Source organism: Triturus cristatus, chromosome 12 (genome assembly GCF_964204655.1).
Source record: "Triturus cristatus chromosome 12, aTriCri1.1, whole genome shotgun sequence".
NCBI classification, from domain to species: Eukaryota; Metazoa; Chordata; class Amphibia; order Caudata; family Salamandridae; genus Triturus; species Triturus cristatus.
The window spans coordinates 127556981-127578444 of record NC_140595.1 but is presented as its reverse complement, the minus strand read 5'-3'; the positions used below and the strand labels follow the sequence as shown (position 1 = coordinate 127578444).

Genomic DNA, 21464 nt, shown 5'->3' with positions numbered 1-21464 from the left:
TCATCCAATTGGTTTCCAGACTCGATCCTACTGTCCGAGTGAGCTTTGGTTGCCAAGCCAGCAGGACATCTTCCTCCTCTGAATCCGATTCGTCAGGGGAATCTACCCTCCCAGAAGCAACGAAAGGAAAAGTAGTAAGGTATTGCAGCATACTCCCGTTTGCAGAGACAGAGCGTGGAATTCAGATACAGGTATTTCTATTTATTTAACATTTTAAAAGACAGTGAACAGAGCGCACAACTCATGAAGGTACTTTTGTTCTCATTCCACATTTCTTGGGCATTGAAAGACTTCAAGAGGGAGAGACTCATCTCCAAGCTGTTCTCAATATTTGTTTAATCTTGAGACTTTGGACTTATATTCCTGCAATCTTATTAAGAGTTTATATTTAGAATTTAGACTAACCCTGGGCGGACAACTACGCTACGCTCGGGAAGTTTGCATAGTTTGTGCTACTTCACGCTACGCGATTTGCACGTAGCATAGTGCAAAATTGCGTAGCATAGAGTAGTTGGTATTTTTTGCTCGCTCGTGGTCCTCAACATCAAGTTGGCGACCGCGAGCGAGCAAAATGACATCCCGGTGAGACTTTTTCCTCGTTCGCGATCAGCAACATCAAGTTTGGCGATCGCGAAAAATAAACCTCCCGGAGAGATTCTCAGCGCGGGGAGGTCAGGTTTCTCATTGCGAGTGGTCGCGTATGCTCGCGACCACGAGCGATGAGAAACTACCAGTCCGCGTTGAGAAAGCTGCCGCTCGAGTAAAAATCTACTCGAGTGGCAGAAAACGACAACTCGCACTGTGCAAGATGCCGTTTTCAATGATTGCACAGTGCCGGATGCTTGTCTGCACTGTGCAATCATCGCAAACAGCGCACTACGCAGTTCTCGTGTAGTGCGAAGTGCACTTCGCGTAGCTATGCATAGCGCTACTACGCGAACTACGCCCAGGGTTAATTCAGACACATATTTTTTTGAGTAAGTGTGACATAAGGCATTAAAAGATTTGTATTAGTGAACGTGGGACTATTTGCATTTCAGGTAATTCATGTTATTTGTTTTACTACAGAAAGCTATATACATTGTTGCAGACATTTTTCTCCAGATGATAGAGAGTGACCATAACTCTTTTTGTGAATTACGCAATATACAAAAAGAAAAGTATAGTTTTATGCACTGTATTTAATGTTTAAACAACTGAATTCAATGTGTAAGTAGGTGTTAGCTAATGTTGTTTATTGTATTTAGATGCCAGAAATCAGAAAGTCAATACGGTCCACAGAGTAACTGAATAGATTGCAGTCAGCGCCAAAGACGTTCCCTGGTCCAAAGGAAGACGTGTGTTTGTTTTCTTTTTTATTATTTTGTCCCATTTTCCCCGTTCCCCTGGAAGTCTATTCTTGTCAAGCTGTGTTTTGAGTACAGCCGAACAGGTATAGAGTTTCGAGGGCATAGAGAACAATCGTCTCATCTCTCAAATTGAGCATCCTGGATTTCAGGTGAGTGGAGACTTGACAAGTAATCATATAATAGCGAGACTCTAAGTGGATCTTGCCTATGACGTCATAAAATGCCCAATAAAATCACGTAGAAAACTTTTAAATTCAAATCGGTTATAAATTTGATGTAAATATTCATACTTATTGACATGTATCAACATTTATTCATATGTGTTAATATGTTCCTTTCTTTTTCATCTTCAATGTGTCTTCTGTAGTGCCTGAAAATGAGTTCCAAGCTAAGACAATACCTAATTGCAACACCCACAACCAGAGGTCAAGCTGTCCAGCATGATGATCTTGTTGCAACAAATTGGAGGAGAGTGGTGATCTGTTCAATCTCGGCAGCAACAAAGTTATGCCTGCTACAGTTATCACATCAGTGAAAACAGCACATGAAATTGGTAGAGCGCAATAGAACTCAAATTTTCATGAGGTGTTGCAAATGTGTTCCAAGCCCATAACAGATACCGTACCAAGGAACAAACTTCAATTATTCAGCACCAGCCTGCACAAAACGTCTGAGTCCAAAGACAAACTATGCTTGGTAAAAAGTATTTGGAATCTGTTTTCTAGATTGTAGATAGGGTGTCAGACAAGATTTTTTCAACCTAGAGAATCAGGGTCATATTCACAAGGTTTTATCTCCACCTTAACGCATCAAAAGTGGAGATAGACCCAACACCCCATTCACAAGCTGGTGCAAACTGCAGACATGGCCAATATTCCTGCGATAACTGCCCCAAAATGTATCACCACGGCGGACACCACCAACTAACCCTAATGAGATGCAGAGTAGGTGTTCCAGTGCAAAAACACATGAAAAAAACACACCACCCCTTTCACAACAAACTGCCAAATCTGCGAAGAGAACCAAAACCAGACGTTAAGCCGCGGTAGACGCAGGTATTTAACACCTTCCTCAAGCAGATGTAACCATCCTCCGCATCATGACCCACATCGCCCACAGGCTGACGGTTCCAACACAGCAGAGAACGCACATCCCTCCGCAGACAAAGCTTCGGGCCGTGCTGCATCTTTTGGCCTCTGGTACCTTCCAACCAACAACTGCCAGAGTCGGAGGGGTCTCACAGCCAACCCTATCAAAGTTCATCACACCTGTTCTGGATGCCACCCTCAGCTTCATACCCCAGTACCTTCACTTCCCCAACACTGCGCAGGAACAGCTGGAGACAAAGCAAGGCTTCTACACCATAGCCGGATTCCCGGCCGTGTTGGGGTCAATCAACTGCACACATGTCCCACTTGTGCCCCCTGCGGATACTGCACACCACTATCGCTACAGAAAGCATCAGCATTCCATCAATGTGCAGGCAATAGTGGACCACCGGGGACTCTTCACCAATGTCGTCGCCAACTACCCAGGCAGTGTGCATGATTCCTTCATCTTCCGACAGTCCATCATCAACCAGCGCTTCCAAGATGGCACATATGGAACGGGACTACTCATTGGTAAGTACCAAACCAACACATCACACATTCCAAAGCCACCAACACACAACGCACAACTGTGGGAATGTACACATGACCAAACCACATGCAACATGTCAAACTACACGACCACCTACCAGACATCACTACACCACTCCATGTCGATCCTGGGCTACCCCTGCACCCAATACAGACATTTCATGGCACCACAGTCACACAACAGCTGAACGTGTGGAGATGCGGAATGAAGCCATGTGCGAGGATGCAAGTGACCCATGAGTGGGAATGTACACAACAAGAAGTGAGGCGTGGATGTGCAGGACAGTCATGGGAATGAAAACAACTGATATGTCCATGCAGACCACAACTGCTGGTGACTGGAGAGTAGTGAGCAGTGGACACAACCATGTCACCCCAGGCCATGGGACAGATAGCAGGAGTGTTGCACACTGCGTCCCCTCCTGTGTGCGTGAGCATAGTGGGTTGGCCCCGAGTACCCCAGGGCTGCGCAGGGGTGTGGTGACAAACCCCGTTGCGCAGGGCGTGGTCCACTCCCGGGAAGGCCAACATCACTGACACTGCGGTGCCACGCAGCCTGCCACGAGGCCGACGCTGTGAGCAGCGGGGCCTGCGACCCTGTGCGCCTCCTGCAACCCAGGACGCTGATGCACAGACCAGGTCTGCCCGCCCCAGCGCACCAGTGCCGCACTGCTTACCTGCCGACACCGTCGTGTGTCACAGAGGGTCCAACACGTCCCGGTGCAAGCACCAAGCCCTAGTCCCGCAACCTCTGCAGCCTCCGCAGACCATCACTGCCCCCCCCCGACGCTGGTCCACATCACTCCTTACTAATTTATATGCTCCACCGGCCTCCTCTTTGGCCCAGTAGGTCCTACATGTGGAACAGTGTCCTGAATGGCAGTGACCCCAAGTCCGTGGCAGCGGCCACAGAACAAGGCTCCCTTCAATCAGTGAGGCATAATTCCATATCGCAGGCCTGCGACACGTGGTGCCACTAACCCTGTGCACCATGAGTGACCGCCATCCTCCTGCGGAACATCGTTGGTGTCTGAGCCAGTGGCCTGGGGGCTGTCGTCAGCAACGGACAGGTACAGACTTGGTGTCGGGCCTGGGTCTGTGGCATTCATATCCGCCATGTTGCCGTAAACAGCTGGTATGTGCCCTCGGCATCATGCCCTGGGGGTAGACCTCCCATTCTCTCCCGTGACACTCCATGGAAGGCACCTATGACACATGTGAGGCCCTGCTCTGCCCTCATGACTCTACCCCAGTCTCCCGTGGGTCAGCGTCCCGTGGCGGTGGTATGCGTTGTAATGGTATGCCTTGTAGTGACATGCGTTGTAATGACATGCGTTGTAGTGACATGCGATGTAATGGCCGCGTTGTAATGGCATGCCATGTAAAGGATGTTGTGATGTAACAACTGCATTGTCAAGGTAGTGCTCTGTAATGACTGCGTTGTAAAGGTTGTTTCCCCTCCACGTGCCCTTGCCTCGGCGGACGACTAAGTGAACACTGAAGGGCCTCCCAGGGGGACACAATACCTTTGAATGCTTGACGAGTGCTCCGGGATGGCCGGCAGTGTCCGTGCCCGAGCGCTGGTCATCGGGCGGGCCCATGTTGAGCAGCGGAGGCGGTGCGGAGGGCCGCCATTGCAAGCGCTTGCTGAATATCCTCCCTCTGATGCCTCTGAGTACGGTGTTGTGACTGGACCCGCCGGAGGCCTCTCTTCAGTTAGACCTCTGCTGCCCCACTATTCCGCCCGTGATCCTGGAGGAACTGGGTGCTGATTTTAGCAACTGACGTGCAGCTGAGGCGCAAGTGCAGTGGAGAGTTGCCTCAGCTGCCCAGACATTAGAACTTAGCACAATATCCCGCTGCCACAGCTCTGATTTAAAAACAGCGCAGCTTGTGTAAAATGTGATTGCCGGGTTGGATGTGAGATCCTGACTGCAGTGTTCATCGCCGGATTCTGAAACTACACAGGTGAATAGAGACATTCCTTGGAGTTTTATGCTCTACATGCATGCTGGCTGATGCTCCCCCTTGTAACAACGTTGCCCGCTACATACAGTTGTGCGGTCCAGCGCCCAGTGAGGACTGGTGCTCACCATTAGGTTACACACTGATGTGACTGTACTGCTCATCTCCTGGCTCTAAACTTGCGCAGGTTAATAAATTCACTCCTTGTATTCTATACTGTACATGCATGCTGGTTGCTGCTCCCCTTGTAACAATGTGCCCACAGCTTACCGTTGTGCACTCCAGTGCCCAGTGAGAATTGGTGATCACCAATAGTCTACACACTGCTGTAACACTTAAGAGGGCAGGCATGGGGAAAACAGACAGAGGACAATCCCGGCTCAACTTTGAATCGCGTGCGTGAGGCAGATCGCAGCAGAAAGCTACCTCAGATTCAGAGCTGGATGCCATTACTGAACACTCAACGTCACTCAAAACAACGCTTCTAACCATGCAAAGCAGTCTCTAGTCTATGGATGGAAACATTTATGCGCTTAAAACAGGATGGACCATATGTCGGCGAAACTAGATAAACACGCCACCAGGTTAGGCGAAGCTGAAAAACACATCTCAGACGCTGAGGATAACTTACAAGTGACCACCAAGACTCTCGACATGAAAAAGGTGGTCGCCATCATTCAAGCTAAGGACCTTGAGGACCGCTCCTGTCGTAGAAACTTATGAATTACTGGCCTGCCAGAATCGACCAACACGGGGAGACTGGAATCCTATGTTGAGACGATGCTACGTGAGATCTTTGGGGCGGAGCACCTTGGCGGCTCGCCCCCCCGACCCCACCCCCCCCGCGGGTGCCTCACCAAGACTGATTATCGCCTGTCTGTTGAACTACAGGGATCGAGACTCAGTTTTGCGCAGGTCCAGGGAACAGGGCACCATAAACTATCAAGGAAATAAACTGGCCTTCTATCCGGACTTCACTGCCGCGGTCCAAGCATCAAAGAAGGAGTACCAATCTGTGAAGAAGCTACTACTGGCAGAGAGTGTTCCATAAGCTATGCTCTACCCGACCCGTCTGCGCATTGGTGCGGAGGGGAAGTTTAGGATCTTCACTAGCCCTAAAGCAGCCATGGATTATGCTAAAGCCCTAAGGCGTCGCAGTCAAGAAACATCTGGCACACCAGAAGAAGAGGACTAATCCATGATGCACAAAGACTACGGTTGCTCTTGCTGAGTGCTCATACTTTGCATGATGATACCACAAACCCATTGGTACTTGGTTCCTTCTTGCTCTCTGTATGCAAAATAAGAGGGTCACGCTCAGATGCCTCCCGATATCCTAATGGCTGTAAGTTAATTCAATTGTAACACACGCACTGTAGTTGATGCCGCAAGCAGGAGCACATTTATGTCCTTTCCTCAGTTTAGATATATACAAGAAGCGGGTAACTTCTTTACGTTGTTCAGCCACCTCCCTTGTTACCTGGGAGGCTAAAGGTGCTCCTGCGCTCCCCCATGGGTGTAGCCCACATCTAATGACTACTGTACCTTGTATTTGGGGGTTGTTGTTGTGTTTAAGTGATGGCTTTGGTAAGTTGGGGGTGCTGAAGTGGGTGGGGCTGGACATAGGAGGTGGAGTAACGGGGGACTGTTTTACATGGCTCAATGTGATCCTTTGATACCAATGTTGAACTATATTTCACTCCACTGTAAAGATGCAAAAAGCAGATTTCACGACGGGATAACATGACAGTGCTAGATAATGAGCGGATATCATGCATGACGTGGAATGTTCGAGGGCAGAATTCCCCCCCCAAAATAAGACAAGTAATGGCCTATTTGGACAGACATAATATCAGGATAGTACTCCTGCAGGAGACGCACCTGACAAAGCATTCTGAAACAAAGTGGGTGCGCAGTGGGCGGGGTACAGGCTGGCGTCCTCCTACTCAACATATGCCAGAGGGGTGCTCACACTTGTAAAGAAAAATCTTCCGTTCACTTTGATGAAATCCTGCACGGATGATGTGGGACGATATGCTATAATACACGGCAAATAGGCTGGATCACCTATAACCATAGTCAATGTATACAGACCCAACACTAACGAGCCTGGCTTTTTTGAGGGCATATTTAATGTATTACGGGACAGGCCTGGCGCTGAAATTATCTGGGGCCGGGACTTTAATACACATTTGGACCCTAGCAAAGACAAATTCAGCGAGTGTGGTGGCCATTCACCCAGAGCTGCTCAGGTTATAAACAATGGGATGGCTGAACTAAGTCTTGTAGACGCATGGAGAATGCGTAACATTAATAGGCTAGTGGGTATGCACACCTCGATCGCTCATGGCAGTTGGTCAAGGCTGGACTACTGGCTGGTGAGTAAAAGTGCTAATGCATGGGTGTCCACAAAAGACACGCTACCCAGAACACTGTCCGATCACAACTCCATTAGAATCACAGTATGTATCCTATTAAGCTTCCCCCATCAGTTTACATGGCGGTTTCGATCAGAGGAGCTTCTTGATCCTCTATATACCCTAGATCAGGGAGGCTATAGTCCAATATTTTGATTTAAATAAGGGGTCAGTGAGCAGTGCTGCAACACTTTGGGAGGCCTTCAAGGTCAGTATCAGGGGCAAACGCATTGGCACAATGGCAGGCATACTTAAGGATCTCCAAGCCCAACGGTCCAGAGTGGAAAACACACTAGAGCAGCTTGAACAAGACTTTCCCGTGCACGCAAACACTCACCCGTATTAAAGATCTCATACTAGAGTATAACGAATTGGCAGCTGGTGAAGTACGTTACCTATCTAAGAGACACGTGGCCCGTGCATATGGCGAGGGAGGCAGAGACGGACAAAATCTTTCTTCCAAGATCAAACAAAGAACAGACCGTCAAATCATAACAAAAATCACAGACCACATAGGGGGATCACTATTCCACATCAGCAATTGCGGCACATTCCGCACATGCTATACAGAATTGTACACCTCCAAAAGGGGAACTGACTCCAAGGAGCTAGAAGACTACCTTGCAGATGTTGTGACCGCCTGGCTATCCGTAGGACAGCACAAATATCTCTGCCAAGCGATTGAGGCCACTGATCTCTGCGAGGCAATTCGATCATTGCCTAACAAGAAAGCACCAGGGCCCGATGACCTCACCTGTGAATTCTATAAGGAATTTGCGGATGAACTGACACCCTAAATGTTGGATATGTACGAAGAAGCCTATGAGTCAGGAATACTACCGCCATCGCTAAGAGAAGCCCTAATAATCACCCTGTTTAAAAAAAAAGACAAACCACCACACATCTGCGAATCATATCGCCCATTGTCACTTATTAATACTGATGCAAAAGTGTTGGCAAAAGTCCTGGCCATTAGGCTCCAACCGTTAATGCCGATGTTGGTTCTCCCAGATCAATCTGGATTTATTCCAGACAGGTCCACATCACACAATTTGCAAACAATTTTCGCAACGTTCCATATTCTTGACCCTAAGCTTCAGGCTGAGGCAGTGATGCTGGACACAGCCAAGGCTTTTGATTCCATCAAATGGGGGTATATGTTTCAAATACCACAGCGCATGGGGGTCCCTGAATTCCACAGTAGATGGATACGGTTACTGTATACTGGTCCCACAGCGCACGTCCGGGTAGACGGACTAACATCAGAACCAATCAGGATCTGTAGTGGCACCAGGCAGGGGTGCCCGCTATCGCCGCTGCTCTTTTCCCCTGTGCTGGGACCACTGGCCTGCTTCATCAGGCAACGGCATAGGGATGCGGCCCTTAGATTTGCCCATCGTCTGGTGAGCATATCACTTTATGCTGACAACATGTTGCTCTTTATCAGGGAACCACAAATGTTCTTAGCTCCAATCCTGCGCGAGTGTATTAGGTTTGAGCACCTCTCGGGGATCAGCATCAATTGGAACAAATCAGTGAAAGTACCTCTGACCATGATTACTGTCCCTCATGCTCTGGAGTTTCCTCTTGAGTGGGCATCCGACCCTGTAAAATACCTGGGGATATGGGTTCATCACGACCCGGAAATGGTCATTAGGGAAAACTATGGCGCTGCCTGCGCAGTATTGGAACAACAAGTAGACAGATGATCAAGGATGCCGCTATCATTGGCTGACCGCATAGCCGTATCAAGATGACGGTCCTGCCCTGATTTCTATATCTATTTAGCAACATACCCATACAATTGACTCACCAATTTTTAAAAACCATATGTTCGCTATTGATGAGGTTGGTATGGGGAGGCAAGCTTCCCCGTGTGAGCTGGGATACACTTATACTGGACTATGGTAAAGGTGGCTTTAGAGTCACAGACATGTATCTGTACTATCTATGCACTCAAGCGCAGTTTTCATACTTCTGGTACCAGCACCATGAATTCATTCCTCATGTAGCGGTTGAAGATGGGGAGGCACACCAGATTCCATTAAGATGCATTCTGTCATACTTGCACAGAGGTACCCCCAAACAGGAAATCAATACAATAGATACCACGGTTGCAGCCTGGCAGGCACTGGGCCGGATAGCGGCGAAGCTCCCACTATATGCCCCCATGCTCCCATTAGATCAACATGCAGCACTATCAGTCACACAGGAGGCAGGAGCCATGCATGCCCTGAAATCAGTAGGCATAGACAAAATGCAAGACCTCTACCCAAATGGTAGTTTCATCACGATAGACCGGTTACAATATATTCACAACATGTCGCCGTTATTTTTATTCCAATTCCAACGACTTAAGAAAGCGATACAGGCATACTACCATACCTTTCCTGATGAACCACCAACATTGCAAACCTTACAGACACTCCTAGTAAGCCCCACATGGCATAAACTGATTACTAAGCTATAAAGGGCTGCAAGAGACGAGAAAATTATTAGCACGGACAGAAGCCTTTATTGCTGGACTCATAGACTCCTCCCTCAGCTCACACAAAAGAAGTGGGAATATCGCTGTCAGGTAACTAGCGCATTCACGTCCAATTGTAACTTACGCATCATTTATTTTAAATTCTTGCACTAAGCATACAACACACCACTGAAGCTACATAAATATGACCTTCGGGACAATGATACGTGCAAACGATGTGGGGCACAGGGGGCTAACTTCTGGCACATTGCCTGGGAATGCAATCAGGTGGCTGCGTTCTGGGTGGAGGTGCTGCACAGACTACAAACCATGACAACTATTACCCTACATTGTACTCCACAGGTGTGTCTGCTGTGCTACACGCCGGCTCTGAAAAGTGCAATTGGCAAGTTTATTAGAATTGAGTTACTGTTGGCCAAGAGGAGAGTGGCGATGAGATGGGACAGTTCAGCTCCTCCGCTGCCGGACAATTGGATAAGGGATCTTGTGTACTGTAGGGAGAACCTAGAATTGTATGCAGAAGAACTCCCAGCCCCTTCTCGACCCAAAAACATTTGGGAGCCACTGTTGCAATATTTGAGATCTAAGGAACAAGAAACGTTATCAGAATGTGATGATCTATAGCACTGTCAATCTGCATGTATTAATTGAATTTCTGTATCGACAAATTTAATTGTGTTGGAGGGCAATTGGGCACTAAGACTAAATAGCCATAGATTGTTTGTTTGAACTAGTTCTTGCAAAATGTATGACGTTAATGCTATACGCAATATGTGTTTCTGAAACTAATAAAAATAAAATTTTTAAAAACGTACCCTTTTGCCTCTTCCCCGCCTGTCTCACCTCCGTAGTCTTCCCTTGCTCGGAGTTGGCCACTGGAAGCACACCCAAGCTCCCAGTCAGCCAATCTCAATGCTGCCTTGCAGCGTTGTGATTGGTCTGAGCCCCGTTTTTCAGTGCTCATATTCTAACTGGAGGCCTGAGCATGTTCTCCGCGTAGGCTGTGATGCAGCCTGCACGGAGAACATGCGAAGTGCGCATGACTGTTTTTGGCGGCCCAATAGGGCCGTCAAGCAGTCATTGCGCACTTTAGAAGGGTACAAACACTCCTCCCCTGCCCATGCCCCCTCTGGCAAATCTGTGGGTGAAAGTAAGAGAAAATAAAATGATAATACCACGAGTTAATATCACTTTATTTTCTCTGTCTTTCACTGCAAAAAAGCAGTAGGGCGCTAATCCTCCACCCAGTAAGAAAATGCCTGAGTGCACCAGTGTGGCTGAGTACCACTAAATGCAATCTACAATGGCTTGGAGGCTAATTCTACAGGAGCGGAGGCCTGAGTCGAACCATAGTGACTTGCATGTTGTTTGCTTGATCCCCAGCCATGAAAGGTATGGGGTGACTGCTGAGGTGTCTATACAGCAGCCCTCTGGAATAGCCTTTGAAGGGTTATGCTATTGATGAAACTGTCGGACAGGGTCTAAAAGCCATGGAATGCACTGTGGTACTGCTTTTTTGAAACCACTGGAGGGCAGAAACAGACTTTTTTCAAAAGAGACAGGTCCCATAAAAAGGCATCTCTATTGGATACACCTGCTTGTCTCAAGAAAAGCCAGTGGATTACATCCACATGTGGCAATGAGGCACCAAAATAGGGCCTACGGTGCACCTCGATTAGTCAGTAGTTTCCTGGCCAGCTCTAATGATATATTTTACTGCATCCTGGCCGTCTTGAATGGTTTGAGCCAAAGAGTCTCAAAATTACCCTGGGTCTGCAGTCAAGATCACACTGGCCCTGTCCCAAAAGAGTGTGTGTATAATGGCTTAGAAGGTAAAATGCATTGACTAAACACAATGCCCAGCTGGAGGAAGAGAGCATCTGATTACAGAACTTCTATATCCTTTTTGACTCCCTATCTGGAGAGGTTGTGGGGCATGCATTAGGGTTTGCTTTGCTGGTAGAAGCTTGAACCATTAAACTCTCTGGAGTTGGGTGCCGCATAAGAAAATCGGGGTTGCCTTGCGCTAGTCTGTAGTGACTGGTCACCTGCTTGTTGACAGGTGGTCAAGAGCAAGGCTCCATACACGTAAGGGTATCAATCAGGCATTTATTAAATGGAAGTAAGGTCTCAGTAGGGACTGGCCAAGGGTGCAGCACCTCAGTAAGTGCATTTGTCTTGACTTCAATTGAAGCCAGCTTTAGGTACAGGACCTCAGCTGAGCGTCTAATCCATACAACCAATAATTCACCCTCCTCAACATCATTGTGTGTGGGTAAATCATCCTCATCATCACCATCGTTATTATCAGGTTGATTACAATATGAGTCAAAAATGTTTCAGGCTTTGCAAGAGGGACACTAATATGGGTAGCTCCAGGGATTCCCCTCAGACATTTACATCACATAACAGATCCGGAGGAGAGGTAAGTGGTTCTGCATGGTACACTATATGGGAGGGAATGGAGTATTCTCAGTATATTTGCCCTCAATAATGATTGTTTCTCCTTCTTCCCTGAGTTAATGACATTGGGCACGCCCCATTTGGGCGCAGCTATAATCATGGCGGGCGAAAAAATTGTGCGGTGGGTGGAACCCTGGACAGGAAACCCCCACGCGCAAACACAAAGCTTCGGATGACGGAGACTTTGGAAGATCTCAGGGAGGGAGATGTGTGGAGGGACTGCAACCCGAGTAAAATAACGTTTGTGTGTACCCCGGCAACAGGGACCTCCAGCAAGCTTGACTACTTCTTCCTGTTAAACCTCACCGCAGAGGTGGATGGGATAACGTACTTGCCTAGATATATCTCAGATCATTCCCCAGTCTTGCTAAGTCGGTGGGGGAAACCGGAATGTCTGGAAATACCCTCCTGGCGATTGTGTGCAGAGGCGTTAATGGACCCCCCCTTTGTTGCAGTGATCACTGAAACACTAACTCATTACTTTGAGGAGAACTGGGGATCGACTTCAAGTAGGGCAGTGGAATTGGAAACCATGAAGGTTGTCCTCTGGGGAGTCTCTATCAAGACAACCTATGGCGTGCGAAAACAACTATAATGCGGTATACAAAAGCAAGAGCAGGTGTTGTGCAGGTTGGAGGCTCATCCCCACACGAGTCCCCAGATTTTAGGGGAATGGGGAGCAGCAATATACAAGGCCTACTGCCAAAGACTTTTCAGAAAGGAATCCACCATAGTGCCCATATTGAAACTTAGGGGAGACAATAGACATTTGACTTACATGCAGCAGGCTATCCTTGAGGTCCTAGCCAAAACGTTAGCTAGAACATATGAGAAACAGGCACCCTCACCATCGAAAATGGTCTGGGACTTCTTGGAAACTCTTGATTTGCTGAGTCTCGACCCAGAGGGGGAGGGGGCTCTTGGAGTGCCTATAAACAGAGAAGAAGTCTTGGCAGCTATCAAGTGTCTGAAACCAGCAAACAGCCCTGGGGCCGATGGTCTTCCCTCTGAGTTTTACAAGATGTTTGCCTTGCAGCTAGTGGACCCTCTGCGGTAGGATTACGCTGAGTCCTGGAGGACACAGACCCTTCCGGCTACCATGAGGGAGACGTTGGTAGTTATGATCCCAAAACCAGACCGAGACCCCGAATTACCTGATTCATACAGACCGATCTCACTTCTAAATCTTGATATGAAAATACTTAGTGGAATCTTAGCAGAACGTCTGTATCCCCACATGCCTCACATGACCCATACTGACCAGGCTGGGTTTATTCAGAAATAAAGCACCACCCACAACTTACGACACCTGGCATATGTTTGGCATGCCCCATGCTTACTGAAGGATGACTATGCAATGGCGATCCTTGATATATAACAGGCGCTCGATTCAGTCAATTGGTCATATATGTGGTTGGTCCTACTGAGATTCGGAGTGGGCCTGGATTTTCATAGATGGGTGCAGCTGTTGTACACTGCCCCGGTCGCCCGGGTAAGGTTGGGGGATTGATCTCTGAGGCATTTCTGTTGCAACGGGGCATGCAACAGGGGTGCCCCTTGTCCCCACTTGTCTTCGCACCCACCATGGAGCCTTTGGCTGCCACACTGCGGAGACGGTTGGTGTAGTGGGGGGTGAATCTCAGGGTGACAAACCATGTAGTATCTTTATATGCGGACAACACTGCTGTGTTCGCCCGAGAAACCAGAGCAGTTGGTACCTGTCATTATTAAAATTCTTCAGGAAACAGGTGCGACTGTGGACACGGCTCGGGCGTGGGGCGCAGGAGGCCTGGAGATGCCTTGAGTGGAACTATATTATATGGTATCCCACTTACAGCATGTAGTCCACTGGTTGGACGATGAAGAGAATTAGGAAAAACAATTACTGCACGGGTACATGCGGGGAACGATCCTCCCTCCCTGGACTCTTGATGCTTGGGGCTCGGGCTCTGGCAGATGTCCCACAGATTGTCCAACATGTTGCCAGGATATGGGAAAGGGTGGTTTGTAAAGTAGTAAGATGTGCGCCCTAGGCCCCAAATATGCCGTTATGGGTGGTGAAACCATTTAGAGCGATAGCTGATTCTATGTCGGTGCGGAGATGGCCAGAGGGGTGGGGGTGCCACCAGATGGGAGACTTATTACAAGGATGGAAGCGGAAGCAGCTTTTGGTTTAGGAATGGGCCAATATGGTAAAATATCGAGAGTGGCGTGCAAACTCTGGCCATCATTCCCGGTGGAGCCCCCTTGGACCAACGTCTTGTAAACTATGCTTACTATGGCAGAGGGCCGTCGGTTAGTCTCACATCTATATCGCTCGCTCTGGGAAGATGACCCGGGGGAACCTCTTCCCATCCAGGACAAATGGGAGACCATAATTGGGGAGCCTCTAACTGCCCCTACCTGGAAGAAAATACATGAAGGAGTTAAAGCCATAAATACTAATGCACGTTTTAAACTTATCCAATATAATTTCATACACCAAACATATCTCACCCCATGGACTCAGAGCTGGATCTACTGGGAATATTTGAACGAATGTCCTAGACGTGGCGATATAGACACAGAATTTATTCATATGGTATGGGCATGCCGGCAGCTGACAACATATTGGGTGACTGTCCTGACCCGATGGAGGGCGGCCACAAGGTGGGTAGTATCCCTAGAAATAACGACAGTGTTGCTGGGGCTGGTTCCAGCACACACAAAAAGGAAGCAGAGCAGGAAATTCCTGGTCTTGTCCTGGCGTAAAGATGAATTGTGAAAGCTTGATGATGCACCTCGCCTCCGACTATAGAGGCATGGCTAAGGGACATGAACGAAGAGGCAGCTGCAGAAGCAGTCCACATGAAACTAATCCGTGAGGACGAAAAATGGAGGATGACCTTTGAGCATGGGCAACAATGTCGAAGGATTTACAAAGCCCCCCTGTTTCAGGAGAAACAGGACCTTAGTACTGGGACCAGAGGGTTGAGTCCCTGCCAAAAATAGATAAGGAAAAAAAAAATCAGGAAAGACCTACTGGCATCCTCCTTGATTATGAAGAGAGGCTAGCCATAAGTTACAATTTATAATTAACAACCACGATATGGAAATGGGAGGAGGGTGGAACTGTTAGGGAGTTAACAGTTCATGATTGACAAACAACATGGAAGGCGAGCATGGATGTAAATGATACTGTGTGCTATATTTGGCGAAGGTCTGCTTTTGGGACACAAGGGAAGGTTGAGGGGAGGGGACCAAAGCAATCGCCATGCTGATGGATCCTAATATGTACATGTATGTTCTTATGATTGATATGTCAATACAATGAAAGGGAAAAAAAAGAGTTAAAAATGTGAAAAGGCCTCTGAGGAAGACCTTGTGGAAGAGGAAGTGCTTTGACTGAATCAGAGCATACTAGGACCAGGTGCTCTGAAGTAAAGTCAGGGGTGACCTTGGTCAGTTCGAAATGGATGTAGCTCGAAGTCGGACACTTGAATCAGCAGTTGATGCACTTCCAGCACTGGTGATGTTGGGCCAATATCAGTGGAGAAGGAACCAGCATATATTTTGGAGCTGGAATGGAAGTCTGCACCAGATGTGGGCAGAACCCAGGACGGGTTTGAGGCTCACAGATGGCACAGATAATGGATCTACCAGTGGTAACTTAACTGGATGACCCTGTGGGCCCTCGGGGCCCAAAGGTGTGCCAGAGGGAGCCAGCAGAGTGCCAAAAATATGCAGCATGGTCTCCTTAAAGTCCTCAACCTTCTGCGGTGTTGCAGATGGCTCGAGAAAATAGGGAGGCACAACTGGACCAGTTGAGGAATCTACTCCACGATCGGGATCTGGAGCAAGATTGATTGGCACCTTAACATCACCTGACTTCCCTTTGGGCAGAGAGTGGCTGGCTGTGGTTGAGTCCCACTTTAACATCTTATGCTTCTTCTAAAATTTAGATTTGGATTTACCAGATGACCTTGCACACTAATTGGATCGGTCACAGGAGTGGCCTCGAAGGCAGGAATGAGCCTGTGCCCTCGACTTGGAGCAGGAGCGGAACTTACATGTAGTGTATCACTTGTTTCGGTGTTTGGCAACAAACAGTTTTCATTTCACGGTCCTGAATTGCCTTCGGGTGAATGAAATAACATTTTTTGCATGACTTGGAGTCTTACGCTAAGCCCAAACACCAGAGGCACACCTTGTGCGGGTCCACCATCAACACCAGTTTCTGGCAGTCATGGCACAGTTTGAACCCTTTAGGCCTCGTTGGGGGACACCATTCCCTCAGACACATGAAAGGATTTTTGAAAGAATGTGCGAACCAAAGAAAAGAGAGCAGAGCTCTAGATCCACACTTCAAGGCATTGAAAGAAAGAACAGACATTGTCACATGGGGTGGCATCTATATGTGGCTCAGCTCCATCACTTACTGCATGGGACAAGACCAAAACAGAGCTGCACAGCTTCATTTACCAGCACACCGGAGCATTGCTATGGCCTGGTGCCTGGCGAATAGTCTAATGGTGAGGAATATGCGGTTAGAAGTGTCCATCAGAATTGATGCGCTTTAAAGATTCTCCAAGCAACAGAACTCACCTAGAGGGACTTCTTCCATCTCTGAAACAGTGTAGTTTTCAGAGATAATGGGTGGGACGTCAGAATTCTTTATCGCCACGCTACGATGAGAGAAATATAATCAATGTTAATGAGATTAAAACACGCTTCCTTGTCTAGTGAAGCTCTTAAACAAAAATAGGCATAGAAGGCATAGGTAAAATTGAATATATGAAAGAGTTTGGTACAAGTTGTGAACTGAAGCCTAGGGTCCACAAATACAAATCAATAGAAGTGATCTCTTGACAAGGAGGTCATAATCTGCCAAAGGGTACACAGAAGCTACTCAAAATTACAATTGCTACTTTTTCCTTTTTTCCACAATTACACAATAAATAATCCAATCAACATGCAATAAGGAATATTCTACTTACTTTTTTATCATAAGTATCTGTTCGTACCATGTAGTGCTGTAGATTAACATGTTTAGGATTATCCTGCAGTCTAGTTTTGAACTTGGCTCCTTCTTTGCAAGTAGAATACTGTCTGGGCAGAGCAGGGAAATTCCTTCAAGCTGTAATGCAGCAGTTTTGAAAACATTTGACCATCCATCTAGCTATGCCAGCTTTTGAAAGAGCCTGACCTTTATGTGGCAGGGCAAAAGCAACATAAAGTTGTTGAGTTTTGCAAAAGAGCTCAGTTCTATCAATGTAATACATGAGAGCACACTTGACAGCAGGGGTGTGAAGGGCCCTCTCTGCCACAGAGTATGACTGTGCGAAGAAGCATGGGAGCTCAGTGGCTTGACTGAGTTGGAATGGAGGAACCACTTTCAAAGGGAATTTAGGGTTGGTTCTAAGCCAATCCTGTCTTTCTGAACCAGAACGAAAGGCTCTTCCAGGGTCTTCAATTGGCTAACATGCCTTAAAAATGTGATATCAGCAAGGAAAGCAACTTTTCAGGAAAGGAATTGTAATGGGCACAAATGTAGAGGTTCAAAAGAAAAGCTCATGATTCTGGTTAGGACAATGTTAATTTTCCTCACATGGTCAGGAGGTACCCTGGGTGGAATAACTTGTTTGAGTCCTTCCATGAAGCCTTGATGACAGAGATTCTGAATAAGGACAAGTGTTTCATATTCTTCATATAACTTTCAATGGCATCCAAGTGAAGACGTATGCAAGTAAATGCAAGGGTCGATTGCTGTAGATGACGGAGGTAGCAGAGAATATATTGAACTGCAGGTTTAAGCAGATCTATTTGCTTGAGAATGCAGTAGCCGAAAATTAGTTTCCACTTCCAAATGACAAAATTGGTGGTAATGGGCGATGTGAATGTTTTCCAGGCTGTAATTTTGGATATGGATGGGTACTATACACCAAATATTTGCATTGGTATTACCAGGTACATGTTCCTTCAACAGAAACAAGGAAAAACAAATCAGTGGAAGAGTACATTGCAGAGGTAAAGAAATTACCTTTAGACTGCAAATTTGGTGTATTACAAGACAGTTTCATCGGGGACCTGTTGGTGATGCACGCCAAGAATCCAACCATTCAGGAGCATTTATGGGTCAGTGGTGATTTGGCGTTAAATGATGTGTTGGCAGTTGTTAAAAAAACTGAGAAGTCGAGTAGGTGTGCTAGGGTGTTAAAACAGAATGCAAATGATTATGACACTTTTCGAAATTGAGCATCTAAGTACAGTGTAAAAGATTCCAAATCCAAAGATCAAACCAGATGTTAACATTGTGACAGTAAAGAACATTTGGCATTTAACAAAATTGTCCTGCTGCCATGCAAAAGTGTAGCAATTGTGGCATTGTATGGCATTTTGTAAAAGTGTGCAGGAGAAGGAAAGACTCTTAAGTGTGTGAGTGAGCCAGTAAGTAAGGAAGATAAGAAAACTTCAGAAGGTGACAACGAGCACTGTCACAATGTAGCTAGTTTGTTTAGAAGCCTTGTTTTGAATGTTGATGGTAAATCTCACAGATCTAAATTTGAGTGCTGGATGACTGTTGTTGATGTATCCTTAAAGATTTATGCAGATTCTGGGTCCCCATACACTATCATCAACGAGGAGCTGCGGAGAGAAAGAATTGTCAATAAAGTTGGAGGGGTCCTCAGGGTTAAAGTGGAGAATGTATTGACGGGATTGGATTTAGGTGGCTTAATTTGAGATTCAAGAATAGGCTGACTCGGGCGGATTGCATGTTGCTATGAAAGGGCCCCCTTGTGTTTGGTTAGTTTGACCATGGAAATTTGCACATTGTGCTTGATACCAGTAGCAAAGAGCAAGTGATGGTGGTTGATAAAGGAGTGCATATGGGCAATGATATGCTCAAAAGATTTCCAAAGGTTTTTAGTGGTAGGTTGGGGAATTTGAAAGGATTTGAGTACAGAATTATTTTGAAGGATGATGCAAGACCTAATGTCCACAAGGTAAGGAACATTCCTTTCATGGTTAGGGATGAAGTCTCTGAAGAGCTGGCGAAGAAGGTTTCTTTGGGGTCATTGACCAATAGAAGTCTCTGATTGGGTTTCCCCCATTAGTGGTTGCTAGACGAAGCAATGGCAACATTTGTTGTATTTTGACTTATGCCATTTTTGAACAACAACATAATTGTGGGCCAATTTCTGTTGCCAAGAATTAATGTGCTGGTAACTTTTGTCAGAGTTTGCAAGTGGTTATTCACCATTGACCTATTGTCATCACACCACCATGAGGAGCATTCTGGAATTACTGGAACCAAGTCTATTGTGAAGAAGATGTTTTGGTGGTCAGGTGTGGATCTTGAGGTGGAAAGATATGTAAGAGAGTGCCCCAATTGTGTTTTGGCTGATAAATCTTTACAGACTTTAACACCAACTATGAGTAAATGTTTGATTCCAGTTGACATTGTAGGACCCCTTGGGAAACCTCACAAGTATGTGTTGGATTTAATTGACTTCTGTTGCCAATGGCTGACCGTGAAGGTGGGAGAAAAGGCAGATATGGATGCATTTTGTGAATTCCTGGAACAGATTTTTACATTGGACGGCATTCCAGCCACCATTTTGAGTGGCAATGGAATGAAATTTGTCTCCAATAAAACTAAGCTTTATCTTGAAAGCAGTGGTGTGAAGCATGAGACCACTGCACTAAACAATCCCAGTGGCAATGGTATGGTAGACAAATTTAACCGTGTGATCAAATGTATCATACAGTTATGTAGGGCAAGTAATGAGGACTGGGTTACTCAACTGGGTAAAATGGTTTGGGCTTACAGAGTTACTAATAATCGATCGACTGGAGTATCTCTGTTTATGATGAGGGGTAGGAATCCTAGGACCAAGTTTACACCTGGTTATTTCGTATATGTGTGGAATAGTAGTCAGTTAAAGGAGTGTGGGGAAAAGTAAGAGAGTCATTATAAAGGTAAGTTGTATTATGATACTAAGAGAGGTTCAAAATGGGTGAAGGTCAAAGTGGGTGACTGGGTTCGGATTAAGAAACTGGGTTTTGTAGCTAAAGGGGATTGTCGATTTTATGAACTGGAGGAACTTTTTGAAGTTTTGTGTAATTCAGTGAGGTTGAGTAACGGTAAAGTATGGAATCTTAATTGAGTGGCTGTGGATCCAAATGAGATATGGAAGCGAGTTCATGGGGAGTCACATAAGTTTGAAGCTGACTTTTTGGAGGATTTTGACATGATGGAAAGATGGTCAGCAATGAAAGGGAACACAAGGTACCTGTACATTCAGATATTCTGGAGGAGAGCAGTGAGGCTGTGATGATTGAAGAGAGGGAAGTGGCGTTGGAAGAAGCTAATGTGGGAGTGGTGAGTAGTCTGAAGACACTTCTAGGACTGCTAATGGGAAAATTCATGTACATCATGCTGGACAAGACATTGACAAAAGAATTAGGAAATTGTCAAAATGTTTAGAGGATTATGAGTATGATAATGTAGAATGCATTTTGTGGTTTATTTTAGCTTTTCTCATTTTGTATTTAGGCCATAGGGTTATTATCTTTGATGTCTGTGTTTTTGTTTCCAACTTTAAGTTAATCAGTTTTGATGGTTTTTTTGTCAATATTTTTGTTTTTTGTAATAAAGAGGGGGATGTGTTGTGGGCTTGTTGGTAAGGTCATCCATGTGTGGAACCTACAATGTAGTGAGGGTTTTGTGATTATGCACAGAACACTGGAGAGGCGACGGTTGGGAAACGGTGGGAAGGAATGTTGGTGATGTTGGCTACTGCAATCTATACTTCAGGCGGCTCACAAAATAAAGTAATTCACTTCTCCAAGGTGTGGATCTTCCTTTCAACAATACCTCCCACCACAGAAAAAGGAGCCAAGAAGCATCTTGGAAATCTATGTATAGCCCATCATCAGTCTAGTGAGAAGGAAAACAACAGTCTGCCTCATCGTCTCTAGCATGTGGAACATCTTGAGGGTTCTCTATGCCATCTGTGTTTGGCCACATAATGTCTCAAGTCTCAGAAAACACTGATGATGAGACTAATACACTTCCGAAGACGGTCTTCTAACATAACTGGCTATGCCCTTGTAATCTCATAAAGAGACATTGGCTATGATCTAGCTGAGCACGGTTGGA

General features: G+C 46.3%; 1 protein-coding gene across 1 annotated transcript in view; it reads right to left on the bottom strand.

Moving 5' to 3' along the window:
* Positions 1-21464, bottom strand: part of LOC146772866 (rho guanine nucleotide exchange factor 11-like) — a 224146-nt gene that overhangs the window by 46605 nt on the left and 156077 nt on the right. The window contains exon 13 of the mRNA XM_085637040.1: positions 16907-16986. Coding sequence (XP_085493166.1) covers positions 16907-16986 — 80 coding nt within the window. The remainder of the gene's footprint in view (positions 1-16906; positions 16987-21464) is intronic.